The 14,478-nt window shown below is 37.6% G+C and overlaps 1 protein-coding gene across 1 annotated transcript in view; it reads left to right on the top strand.

Moving 5' to 3' along the window:
• Positions 1-248: 248 nt before the first annotated feature.
• LOC127574554 (MAPK/MAK/MRK overlapping kinase-like) overlaps positions 249-14,478 on the top strand; it is a 55,460-nt gene continuing 41,230 nt past the window's right edge. Inside the window, exons 1-4 of the mRNA XM_052023646.1 lie at positions 249-485; positions 722-836; positions 7,559-7,648; positions 12,343-12,413. Coding sequence (XP_051879606.1) covers positions 479-485; positions 722-836; positions 7,559-7,648; positions 12,343-12,413 — 283 coding nt within the window. The 5' untranslated portion in view covers positions 249-478. The remainder of the gene's footprint in view (positions 486-721; positions 837-7,558; positions 7,649-12,342; positions 12,414-14,478) is intronic.

Genomic DNA, 14,478 nt, shown 5'->3' with positions numbered 1-14,478 from the left:
ATTCGGCTTCATTTGCATGATTTTTGACAAGACTGCTGTTGCTAAGGTGCTGAAATCAGTGACTCATTCCCTCACACAGGACTCCTGATGGATGGAGCTTCAGCTGCGTTTTATTTTGGCGTGTGCTCCGAGTCCACTCAAAATATTGATTCTATTTTTTTTCAGATGCCTCCACCCCAACTTTTAATCTTGGGGAAGTGGGGAATGCCAAGCCTGCGAGGGAACGTGCCAGGTTACAATTCCGCGTTGTTTGCGGGGGTGCACCCTCTGCACCTCGGCCTGGCTGCACCTGGCTGCCGTTACTCGCGCCCGGGAGCAGGCGTGCCCGGTTTCCAGGGCAATGGGATGACGAGATGGCAGCGAGCAGCCGGCGCCTTCTCCTTTTGCTCGCCGCCCGAGCCCCCTTCACGATATTTTACACTGAAAAACAACATCATATTCCCAGAAATGATTTCACGCTTTAAGCCGTGAACCGACGATGAATGGTAAGATGACATTTGCATCGAAGGGGAATAAGAATCAGCCGAGGACGCGGGCACTATTGTGCCGGCACCGTCTGCCATCTTGTGTACACCTGGGCGTCAGAGTGTGCAAAACAGGCTGTGAAGATTTATTACCTTATGGCCCAAGGACATAGAATTGGTGTGAATTAAAAGTCAAATGGCTCACATCTGTTGCAAACTAATGTTTTGTTTAATTTTGCCTTCTTTTATTTCCAAAGACTATCGCCTGGTAGCAAAGATAGGCGAAGGGACATTTTCAGAGGTCTGGAAGGCACAAAGCTTAAAAAATGGGACCTACTACGCATGTAAAAAGATGAAACAGTATATCGAAAGGTAAATTCAAATTAATGTGGCAATACCGTTTGTAAAATGCCGTTAATTACATTTAATTAAACCACTATGAAACCTCAATGGTTTATTTAAATCCCGGAGCTGTCCTTGTCGAATTTATATTTGATTCGTGCAATACGTAATTATCTACAAAACAGTATTTGGCATAAAGACATGTTAATATGTGAATGTGCTTTACAATCAGAATATATTCTGACAATTCGCTCTACACCTATGTGAGGAGCCAGAGGATGACTAGGGTGAGGGTAGGACTGCTCAGGGATAAGGGGGGAAAATGAGTCTGGAGGCAAAGGAAGTATGGGAGGTCCTAAATGAATATTTTGCTTCAGTGTTCACCAGGGAGAGGGACTTAGACGAATGAAAGGTTAGCGGAGCACAGGCAAATGTGTTGGAGTATGTCAAGGTTAAGAAAGAAGCAGTGTTGGAGCTACTAAAAAGCATTAGGATAGATAAGTCCCCTGGGGTTGGACAGGATATACCCCAGGTTACTATGGGAAACTAGGGAAGAGATTGCTGGAGCGTTAATGATGATCTTTGAGTCCTCCCTGGCCCCAGGAGTGGGATTGGAGAATGTCAAACATTGTTCCATTGTTCAAGAAAGGTAAAAGGGATAATACCAGGAATTATAGACCAGTGAGTCCTACGTCAGTGGTGGGCAAACTATTGGAGAGGATTCTTAGGGACAGGATTTATGAGCATTTGGAGAAGCATAGTCTTATTAGGGATAGTCAACATGACTTTCTGAAGGGCAGGTCATGCCTCATGAGCCTAATAGAGTTTTTTGAGGAAGTGAGAAGACAAATTGATGAAGGTAGTGCGGTGGATGTGGTATATATCGATTTTAGCAAGGTGTTCGACAAGGTTCTCCCTGGTAGGCTCATTCAGAAAGTCATGAGGTATGGGATCCTTGGAAAATAGGCTGTGTAGATTCATAATTGACTTGCTCACAGAAGGCAGAGTGTGGTTGTAGAAGGGGAGTATTCAACCTGGAGATCAGTGACTAAGTGGTGTTCCACAGGGATCTGTTCCGGGACCCCTGCTCTTTGTGATTTTTATAAATGATTTGGATGAGGAAGTGGAAGGATGGGTTGGTGAGTTTGCAGATGACACAAAGGTTGGTCCTGTATTAGGTAGTGAAGAAGCTTGTCGTAGGTTGTAATGGCATTTAGACAGGATGCAGAGTTGGGTGGAGAAGTGGCAGATGGAGTTCAATCTGGAGAAGTGGGAAGTGATACACTTTGGAAAAACAAACTTGAAGTCAGAGTACATGATTCTTTTTCAATCTTTTTATTAGTTTTCAAATTAATACAGATTAATATATAACATCAATGTTTGTACATATAATACAAAGATCAAGAGAACAATCATGGCATAGATAATCATAAAGAACAATAAAATATAAAAAAAACTGTGGATCCCACGATATCTTAGTAAATGAATATAATATAAAAGAAAGGAGAGAAAAAGATTTTTATATATATCAAAGAAAAGAAAGAAAAAAAACCCAAATTCATAAGAAAAATTATAAACAATACATCAAACCAAACTAAACTAAACAGAAAAATTTCAAAAAAAACAAAAAAAAAGAAAAAGAAACTGGACTGAAATTTCTCAGAAACAGAGCAATATTATGTCGTCAACTCCGTTCCTCTAAATTAGAAAGTTATTGAAAGGGGATCTATATCATGTGAAAATATTGAATAAACGGACTCCAAATATCTTCAAATTTAAGCAAAGGATCAACAGTACCACTCCTAATTTTTTCCAAGTTTAAACATGATATAGTTTGAGAGCAAAGTAGTAGGGGGTATTGGATCCTTCCATTTAAGCAAAATGGATCTTTTGGCCATTAATGTAACAAAAGCAATCATACGGTTAGCAGAAGCAGATAAATGGCCAGACTCTATCCTTGGTAATCCAAAAATTGCAGTGATAGGGTGAGGTTGTAAATCAATATTTAATACATTTGAAATAATGTTAAAAATGTCTTTCCAATATTTTTCCAAAAGAGGACAGGACCAAAACATATGTGTCAAAGAAGCCACATTCGATTTACATCTGTCACATATAGGATTTATATGGTGATAAAAACGGGCTAGCTTATCTTTTGACATATGGGTCCTGTGAACTACCTTAAACTGTATCAAAGAGTGTCTGGCACACATTGAAGATGTACTAACTAAATGAAGAATTTTCTTCCATGTCTCTGTAGGTAAAGATGTCTGGAGTTCGCTTTCCCATTCATTCTTAATTTTGTCCAGTGATTCTGGACGTATTTTCATAATTAAATCATAGATTATTGCTATCAAGCCCTTCTGACAAGGATTAAGACCTAAAATTTTTTCCGTAATTTCAGTTTTGTAAGGTGTCGGAAAAGAGGGTATAGTAGCTTTTAAAAAATTTCTAATCTGCAAATATCGAAAAAAGTGTGATCTAGGCAAATTGTATTTGTTAGACAATTGTTCAAAAGATGAAAAACAGTTATCAATGAATAAATCACGAAACCATACTATTCCCTTCCTTTTCCATATGGAAAAAGCTGAGTCAACTCTCGATGGATGAAAGAAAAAATTAGATTGAATGGGACTTGACAAGTTAAATTTATTCAATCCAAAATATTTATGAAATTGAAACCATATTCATATTGTATGTTTAACAATTGGGTTAATCATATGTTTACTTAATTTGGTAAGTGCAAAAGGGAGTGAAGCTCCTAAAATAGAAACTAATGAAAATTCAAGTACTGATTGGTGCTCAAGGTGTACCCATTTGGGGCATTGAATTACATCTGAATCTTGAATCCAAAAAATTAAATATCTGATATTAATTGCCCAATAATATAATCTAGAGTTAGACAGGGCCATACCACCATCCTTTTTTAGTTTTTGTAAATATTTCTTACTTAACCTTGGGTTTTATTCTGCCAAATATATGAAAGAATTTTACAATCAATAGTGTCAAAAAAAGATTTGAAATAAATATAAAAATTTTGGTAAAATATTCATCTTAACTGCATTAATTCAGCCTACCAATGATAAAGACAGTGGGGACCATTTAGTAAATAATTGTTTAACATGGTCAATTAAAGGCAATAGATTAGCTTTAAATAAGTCCTTATGTTTCTTGGTAATTTTAACACCTAAATACATAAAATAGTCAGTTACCAATTTAAAAGATAATTGCCTGTAAATTGGGGTTTGCAGAGTACATGATTAATGGCAGGATTCTCAGCAGTGTGGAGGAACAGAGAGATCTTGGGGTCCAAATACATCGATCCCTCAAAGTTGCTGCACAAGTGGAGAGGGCGGTTAATAAGGCGTATGGTGCACTGGCCTTCATTAGCCAGGGTACTGAATTCAAGAGCTGAGAGGTAATGTTGCAGCTCTGTAAGACTCTGGTTAGACCACACTTGGAATATTGTGTTCAATTCTGGTCACCACATTATGGGAAGGATGTGGAAGCTTTGGAGAGGGTGCAGGGAAGATTTACAAGGATGCTACCTGGGTTGGAGAGCATGTCTTATGAGGAGAGGTTGAGTGAGTTAGGGCTCTTTGGAGTTTTCTCTTTGGAGTGATGGAGGATGAGAGGAGACTTGGTAGAGTTGATAGAGTTGAGACTTAATAAGATTATGAGAGGCAGAGACAGAGTGGACAGCCAACGTCTTTTCCCCAGGGTGGCAATGGCCAATACTAGAGATCACCCTTTCAAGGCACGTGGAGGAAAGTTCAGGGGAGATGTCAGAGGTAGTTTTTTTTACACAGAGAGTGGTGGGTGCCTGAAATGCACCTTCGGGGTGGTGATATGGGCCGATACAATAGGGTCATTTAAGAGTCTATTAGATAGGCACATGGACGAAAGAAAAATAGAGGGTTATGGGAGGTGAAGTAGAGAGGGGGATAGATAGAATGGGGATAAGATTTATATTGGTCGCACAACATTGTGGGCCGAAGGGCCTGTGCTGTGCTGTACTGTTCTATGTTAACAGCAAAGACTAGTAAACAGCAGTAAATTTTAAAAGTATTATCACTTTTTAATCACAGGCATCATTTGATTAGCCCAAAGATATGTGATTACATGTATTACAACTATCTTACATTTCTGTTGAGTGCAAGAAATGGAGGCATGAATCTGCCTGTATCACTTGACTTCTACCAAGTTGTTGAGGTAGTAAAAATAGAAGTGAAAAACAAAAAAAAACTGAAAGTAAAACAGAAAATGCTGGAGATATTCGGCAGGTCAGCCAACGACTGTGGAGAGAGAAATGAAGGGTTAATGTTAATGACCCTTTATCACTATACTACTGGAAAAGTTTTTTAAAAAAGTGTTTTAATTTGCAGAGAGAACAAATGGGATGTCTGTGATAAACCAAGGCTGTCCAGGTGACACGGGTGCTTTCAATGCCCTCTAGTTAATCATGGCTAATCTGTTTGGATGAATGTAAATAGAGGGAGATGAATGAGGGCAGCGAGAGAGAAAAGAAAACATGATGGAACAGATGCAGAACATAGCAGTTGCTGGAAATCCAAAATAAAAAAGAATGCTGGAAATATTCTGCATTTGTGAAGAGAGAAAAGTTAATATTACTGATCGATGACCTGGCATCAGAACTGGCCAGTCCTGCTACAGACCAGGAGCATAGTTAAGGGCACTCGCGTGGGCCCCAGCGAGGCCTGCCTCTTCGTTGGCTACGTTGAACAGTCTCTGTTCCAAGCCTACTCCGGCCACATTCCTCAAGTCTTTCTCCGCTATATCGACGACTGCATTGGTGCCAGCTTTTGTAACCGTGTGGAACTCGACAGTTTAATAAATTTCGCCACTAATTTTCACCCAGCTCTCCAATTCACTTGGACTATCTCTGACACTTCTGTCTTCCTCCTCAATCTTTCCATCTCCATCTCAGGAGATTCCTTATCCACTGACAACTTCTACAAACCCACTGATGCTCACAGCTACCTCGATTACAGCTCCTCCCACCCTGTCTCTTGTAAGGATGCTATCCTTTTTTCTCAATTTCTCCACCTCTGCCGCATCTGCTCCCATGATGAGGCTTTTCACTCCAGGACATCCAAGATGTCCAACTTCTTTTCTAACCAGGACTTCCCCCTGACTGTGGTTGAGAGAGCTTGAACCCGTGTCTCTGCCATTTCCCGCGCCTCCACTCTCACCCCTACCCCTCCCAGACCCAACAGGGATAGGGTTCCCCTTGTCCTCACATTTCATCCCACCAGCCTATGTATCCAACAGATCATTCTCCGCCACTTCCACAATCTCCAGCGGGACCCCACCACCAAGCATACCTTCCCCTCTCCACCCCCCCTTTCTGCCTTTTGCAGAGACCGCTCTCTCCATGACTCCCCAGTTCACTCCTCCCTCCTCACAAGGGGGCATAATTTTAAGGTGATTGGGGGAAGGTATAGGGGGGATGTCAGAGGCAAGTTTTTTACATAGATTGGGTGTGTGGAACACACTGCTGGCCGAGGTGGTGGAGGCAGATACATTAGGGACATTTAGATAGCTGCATGAATGACAGAAAAATGGAAGATATCTGGGAGGGAAGGATTAGATAGATCTTGGAGCAGGATAAAGTGTTGGCATGACATTGTGGGCTGAAGGGCCTGTACTGTGCTGTTACGTTCTATGAAGCGTCTCTGACATAAAAAGTTAACTCTGTTTTATGATCTGTTCCGTTTATATAGTAAGTTGTTTTTACTACTTTACCACCATCTAAGTATTGATTATATCAACTTGTTTCACAGTATACCTTTTAATTTTATTCTTTCCAGTCTCCAGTTGTTCACCTGTCTCCCTTAACTCATTTAAAAGGCAGAACTAGTGATGAGACCTGTTACCCACTGCCCCACCCCAATCACTTTTATGCCAGCTAATTTTGTTTGTCAGGATTTAGAGAAAGCTGACAAAAAATAATGTTCTTGTTAATTCACTCATGATTAATTGAAGTTTTGAAAATGACAACATAGCACAAGAAAACATTGCTGACGCTTCTTGTGCTGAGTTGACCAAATCTGGACTTCCATTTCCCTACCTGAAAATCCTTTGAATCTTTGAATTTGAGTAGGCTATTAGATTAATCTAGTCTTCTTGGTCTTGGTAACTTGGTTAGTAATTCAATTAAAATCACTGAAACCCAGTCCATTTCTGTGTATTTTCATTAGATAATACATTCCAAAAAATTGAAAATGACCAACATTAAATTTAAAAGATCAACCTTCTCTGGGGACACAAGAGTCTGCAGATGCTGGAAATCTGGAGCAACACACTAAAAGCTGTTGGAACTCAACAGGTCAGGCAGCATCTATGGAAGGAAATGAACAGTCCAAGTTTCAGGTTGAGACCCTTCATCAGGACTGGAAAAAAGAGATTCTCTGGGGGAGTAAATGAACACCTAAACCCACTATAGAAACAGTTTATCATTTAAAAGATGCAGTATAACCATTCCAAAACTGCTAGTATACTACTGGATAATATTTGCATACAAGGCACTTAAAATGTAAACAGTATAAACAGTATTACAATTTCTACAGACAAATTATTGATTAAAAAGATCTGAGAAAATGAGTCATAGAAGTTATTCGAATTTTGAAAATTCATTTGATGTTTGCAAACCGCAAAGTTTCGTGCTTACAAATTATGTCTGAACCAGTCTTCCATATTACCATTGTTTTGTGTTTAAATTTTGCAATTAGCTTGGAGGAAGTGAACAATCTACGTGAAATTCAAGCTATGCGCAGACTGAGCTTGCATCCTAATATTCTTCAGTTACATGATGTGGCCTTGTAAGTAGTGCTTCATTAATGTATTTCTATAATTAGATATAACATCTAATATAAATTTAGTTGTAAATTTGACTATACTTTCAGTTGACTTTGATTTTTGTTTACTAAGCAAAATATCCTAATCTGCAGTATGTATTGCATTTTCATTAAGTATGGCATCTATACCTCAACGTTTTTTACATGCAGCAATACATTCAAATTTTCTGATTGTTTCTCATCCACAGCTAGAAGAACTTGCCCACGGCTTTCTTGCTTAGAGTTATAGTAAATTGGTGTTATTCCATAAAAGAACTAACATTTTAAATATAAGCTATTATTCTGGAAGATCTTTAAAATGTTGAAGACGCAATGCATTTACTATTTCTGTAATGCTAATAACTAAATTTTTGGACTTTTTTTCCCATTTATTAGTGTCCATTATTTATTATCAGACTTGCCACAAGGAAGGTAGCTATACAGGGGAGGAGAGGCAGCTTATCCTAATATATTGTCACCTGGGCTCAACATGCATGCACTCTCAAAGTTAATTATTGATTAAAAATTAAGGACAGGAGCCATCACTGATTTTTTCCTTCTTAACCCAGAACAATGATGCCAATTATAGTACCAGATGGTTCAGCGCAGAAAGAATTGAATTTGGAACTTTCTGCTGTGTCCAACTCAAGTTTACATTGGGAAAATATTGAACCATGAAGGGAGCTTCCAGGAAGAATTTTAAATGGAAACAGACCATTTTGAAGTTGACTTGATAAAGCACAATATTATCTAGAAGTATTAAATACTTCTGTATCTGTTCCTGTATCTGTGCTGCTTCTTTATTTGTGTAATGTAAGTGTTATTCCAGTGCCTGCACTCTTCCCATACATTATTTCATTCCTTGCCTCATCCATTCTCTGCAGCATAGCTTTCCATGCTTCCAATGTGAAGATGTTTCTTTTAAAAATTCTCCTCACCTGCTTAGTGATGATTTAAAATGATTAAAATCATCATTGGCTCTCCAATCAGAAGAAATTTTATGTTCCTGTTCCTTCAATTAAAATTTATCAAGTGTTTATTTTGGAAACCAAATTGTCTGTTAAATAAATTCTTGGTCTTCTTTGTTCCAGTATAAATGACCTTATTGTCTTAATATGTTCTTGCCCCACCCAGTTTATTCCTTCCTTTCAGTCTCTCTGACAACTCAAATTCTCTGTCTTTCTATTAAATATTTCATTCTTTACTGTCCCTTTAAGTTATTGTATAATATTTATCCACATTAATTTGTATCTATCATATGTCTTAACATTATTCTAATTTATTTGCGTATTCCTGAAATTCTTTGTAGTTCTTGTCAAACCATCTGTTTCTGTCTTGTCAGGTAAAGGAACACACAGTCTCAAAGTTGTTGGAGTCCTGTTATGTTTATACTGAAAACAAAACACACATCCAAAATTTTATCATTTATCCTAGGTATTTTTTGCTTTTCAGCTTTGTTGCCAAATTTCAACCTAGATTTTAGACCTGAATTTTCTTACCAAATTTCTGGGCAGATATTTTCTATGTATTCTATTGAATACTTTCAAAAAAATCCACATATTACATCTATCTAAGTATTGGCCCAAATTTTTCCTTGATGGCAGATTTTATTTAAACATTTAGGGTGAAGGAAATAGCAATAGATTATTTTGTTGCGGTTATATTTTTCTTATAGGGCTAATCTTCTAAAGATAACATCCATTTGCACTAACCAAATTAAGCAGATGACATATAGTCTCCTTCAAACTTCAGAACTTCACTAAAGGTGTACAGTCATGACAATATGAATGTATATTACAGCAGGTTATATACTGGATTGCAATTTAATTAATACACATAAACCTGCAGAGGTTATGAATAACGACACTTCCTGGTAATGAAACCTTTTAATTTCCTTACTTCTGTCAATTTCCTAACCTTTTCCTATTGTGCTGCTATATGGTCCCATTGGTGTTGATTGTGTTTCTTAACCATCTAGTTTTTAAGTGTGGAACTAAACAATGTTGACAGACTAATTGACAATGGAGGTAATGACAAAGTAAGAGTGTTTTGTCTTTATTTCATTGTATGACTTCATGATAAAACAGGGTTGAAAAAGAATAGAAATAAAGTAAGAACTATCTATCTTTACCAAAAGAAGCCTAAAATTAAGGAGCTGCAAATAGCTGAGCACGCATCAATTGTCTTGTGCTGTAATTTCTCCACCATTTTTAAGATTCTGAACTTGCTGGCTGCTCTTTGCTGATGATTTGTTGATTATGCTCAAATGTTGGACTCCTCATGGGAAAACCTCATGGCCAAACATGCCTCTTATTCTATCAATATCATCAAGGTGGTGTCCAGCTCTGATTCAATGAGGAGCATAGAAGAGCTTGTCGTTAGCACCACTGTGTTCCTACAAATGAAATGCCAGTCTGGGGAAGCTCCTACTTGGGAATACGTGTATGAAAAATGGCATGATACAGATGAAACTTTTAGTCTTGACATCTATTCCAGACAGACACGGACAATAAACAGTCAAAGGGAGAGGCAGTCTCCATGGACATCCCTAACCATAATGATGGCAAAGTCCAGCAAGTGAGTGTAAGCAACAAGGCTGAAACTTTTACAACCAACTTCAGTCACATATATGCCAAGGGAATAATTTATTTTGGCTTTGTAAACTCTCCGATATTACAGAAGAGAGCTTTCAGTCAATTTGATTCACAGGATATCAAGAAACAGATGAGAGCACTGGAAAAGTAATGGATCCTGATAATGTCATGCCTGTGGCTCCGAAAACTTGTGGTCAAAAACTAGATATGCATCTAGCTATCTGTGCCAGCAAAACTACAATACCGACATCCATTGTGGAAGATTGACTAATCCGATAACAATGTTCATTCTTGTTTCTACCTGGACTACTCATCTCCAGCTCTCATTACACCATTAATGCAAACACAGACAGAAGGGTTGAAGTCCGCAATTTGGATGAGCATGACTGCCTTCAACATCATGGCAGCATTTGTTTCATCAGAGCTCTGGCACAATTGGTATCAGTGAGAATCAAGGGGTAGACTCCATGCACAAGGAAAATGGTGGTTAAATAATTTTAACAAGAAAATATCACTTCATAAATTCCTCTTGGCTGTATCCTAGGCACAACTGTTTTCATCCAAGTCATCAGTGACTTTTATCCCTTCATAATGTCAGAAATGAGGATGTGAGTTGTAGATTGCATAATGTTGAGTTCCATTTGCAATTCCACAGATAATGTAACAGCCCCTGTTGGACATCATTCAGGCTGATTGGTGGGAAGTAAGATTTGCACCATGCAAATATTCTGCAATGGCAACTTCTTGTCTAATCACTTGTCTTTAACATTTAGTGGCATTACCATGGTTGAATTGGCAATTTAACCAAATAATGTGGCTAGAAGAACAAGGCAGGAATGAGCTATTCGGTGGTAAATACCCTAAAGCCTGACTTTCCACAGCCTTTCCATCATCTACAAAGTACAAGATAACACTGTGATGGAATACTAATCACTTCCTTGGCTGTGTGCATTTCCAACAACATTATGAAGTTCAATGCCATCTATGGCAAAGCAGCTCACTTGATAAACATCTTATCCACCAACAGAATATTCATTCCCTCCACTATCAATGCACCATGGCTGCAGTGTGCACTCATCTGCAAGATGCACTACAATGCCTCATTGGGTTCTATGATAGTATCTCCTAAATCTATATGCTTATATGAGGTCAGTACTTTTACGTTGTCTGACTTATGCTGACTGATTGTTCAGTCTCAGAAAAATCATATATCTGATTTTTCTAAGGCATTCCTTGTTTCAAACTAATTGTATCATCTAGTAGGCTGGAAGTACCCTTCCAAGTTACTTATTATCCTGCTTTGCTTTCATTGTTGCTATGTCAAAATCCTGAAAGACCTTACTTAATAGCTTTGTAGGGATACCCCTGCCACAAGGACTGATTGATAGTCTGCACCCTTGGCATTGACCTGTTTTATTTTCTTGCACCATACTTCAAGGAGTCTGTTCCACCTTGCTAGTTTTTCATACTATCGTTTCTATGTTTCTGTCTTTACCGTTTCAAACATTCACTACATTATGCATGTATCTTTCATTACATTCATTTTTTTTATATTCTCCTGTTGTTTCCTGATAGTATCACTTTTCCCATATCATCCTTCCACTCAAATGTTCGATTATGCTTTATTTCTTTTCCCTGTTAAACTTTATCCTTCCTATTGTCCATGTTCTCTTCCTCTTTAATTGCTGTTCATCTTTAATATCCTTCAATTCCGAGGATTCTTTAGAGGTGAGATCTGATTTTGTTTTTATTTTCACGAATAGTGCCTGATTATTTGAGTAATTTCCAGCATTTACTGCGTTTGCATATTTTTCTTTTGTATATAGTTTAAAGAATCATTTTACAAATATACATAATTTTCTATCATAAAGTCTTGAAGTATGAGCAATAAAGTACGAGTCGACTTATATTTGAAGGGCAGCTACAATCTGTAACATAAATTGCACAAAAGTCCTTTAAAATTAAAGTTAAAGTAGGTGCTGAAAAGCATCCGTTTAAAGTTGGGTCCACAATTTTTATTAAGTTTTCTATTACACTGAACAAATGCAAGTAATTTTATTTTCTATCTTGTCTTTTTCTTTCTAGTGATAAAAAATCTGGGTCTCTTGCTTTAATATGTGAACTCATGGACATGAATATCTATGAGCTGATACGAGGTCAGTACTGTTACGTTGTTTGAATTTAAATACTTGTTGCTGACAACCAGTGCAGTGAAAGAAAAATAATATCAGTATAATTTCCAAGGACATTCCTTGCATTAAATGATGTGTCAATCTTTATAAGAGTCATCCCCAGAAGAGTTGAGTATCAGAGAAGTTTGCATATCTGATTCTGATTATCTGTATAATTAAAAATCTTGCATCTCCAAAGATTATTCATATCAACAAATTTTCCATTGTGCATTCCTATGCCACTATCTATGATATAAACTGTTTAAGTAAACATATCAAGCTGGATCTAAACCTTTCTGTAAAGTGTGTTTCCATAGCACTTCGGTTTGATATGTTCTAGCTCGTCATTGAAGATTGCAGAGAAACCATGATGCCTAACCCAAATTACCACAATTTTTATTCAAAAAATATTTAAAAACAAAGGAAGTACACATAACTTTAAAATATAGTTGAATTACATCTGTATACACTGGTCCAATTATTCCAGCTATCTAAGCCTGCTTCGCATGTTTTCAATGGGCCACACCTCCACCTCTCTGGAGAAGAAAGCTCCTGATCAGTGTTGAGCAAGTTGTCTCTTGTTCTTTGATGGATTCTTACTAGTGTAAATAATGACTTGAAATTTTTAAACTGATCATATTTATCATTGTAATCATGAATTATCAGTAACTGTTCAATATTTTAAATGTATGACAGTTCAAAAATTGGTTTATTTTAACAAATAGATTTTACGTTCAGCAAGTTGGGATGTGATTAGGATCAAACTGTATTTAAAGCATGACTACCGCCTTCCTGCAATTATCCTGCTTGCCTGCTCCAAACAACAGGTGAATATCTGGACATGGCAGGAAGGTAGCAGAATCTCAATGGATAAGTCAATGCCTTTATTCAATTGCCGCCATATCAGGTTTATGCAAAAAGTGTTCAAATGCTGGCTTTAGTACGTGATAATATTTTTTATTTTCTGATTTTATATATGGAAAAAGTAGAAGTACCATTTTTCTGTTTTTGGAGAACAAAATGAGTATAAGATTGAATCACACCTTTGATATTCAAGAGCAGAAACTTATCTTAGTTTGCTAGATGAGATAGTGAGTGGGGAAGGAGAAAAAAATGTATGGATGGAGATGCAGCAAAGGGCCTCCATCTCCTTTGATGAAAATCCAGGGCTTGGTTTGATTTGTTCAGGGTAGCACCACAACCCCCCACCCAACAACCCCTCCCCTTTCTGCCTTCCCCTCCCCTCTCAAAGGCAAAGTGGTTTCCTTTGGATGATTTAAATAACATTGGTGTTCCATTACTGTTCAATAGTGCAATTAAAACCATGAATAACTCACAATTTATTTTTAGTCATTCAGATGGGCAATGTTGAAATGGATGTGCTATCCAAGTGAGGGGGTTGAATTGGGAAAAAAATTGACAGTTACCTACATTAAGAAATGACAAAAAACTTAGTGAAAGAAGTAGATTTTGAGAGGCATTCTAAAGAAAGAAAAGGGGATAGAGAGATGGAGAGCTTTCAAGGGAATGAATTCCAAACCTTCAGGCCAAGCAGTTGAAAGCGTGGCCACCAATGGTGGAGTGATTAAATTTAGGGACTTTAAGGGGCCAGAACTGAGGAATGCAGGCATCTCAGAGAAAATTATTGAAATTAAATAGGGCAAGGAAATAGAGGCATTTGAAAATTATAACAGAAATTTAACATTGAAGCATTGTTTACCTTTGAGTTGTAATTCTGTGAGCATAGGGCTGTTAGATGAACAAGAATATTTGCACATTACAACATTGTGGCAAAATTATGAATGACCTAGATTAGGAAGAGTAGGGAAAAAGAGGATGGCCAAGTATCCTGCCCGTGACAACCATGTTAGAATAGTTTAGAGATAGTAAAGGTGGATTTGGATATTACTGCTCCTCCAATTATGGAAATTGTAAAAGTGATAAGACGATTTGGAAAAAGTCAATGGGTCCCAAAAAGTACTGGTAAGTGTGCAGTTAGCTGCATTTTCAAATAATATATCTAAGGGGCAGCATGTGGATGAGAACTAAA

The sequence above is a fragment of the Pristis pectinata genome, chromosome 1, assembly GCF_009764475.1.
Source record: "Pristis pectinata isolate sPriPec2 chromosome 1, sPriPec2.1.pri, whole genome shotgun sequence".
Classification (NCBI taxonomy): domain Eukaryota; kingdom Metazoa; phylum Chordata; class Chondrichthyes; order Rhinopristiformes; family Pristidae; genus Pristis; species Pristis pectinata.
Note: the sequence above shows the minus strand (reverse complement) of the source record. Positions and strands in the feature narration are given on the sequence as shown.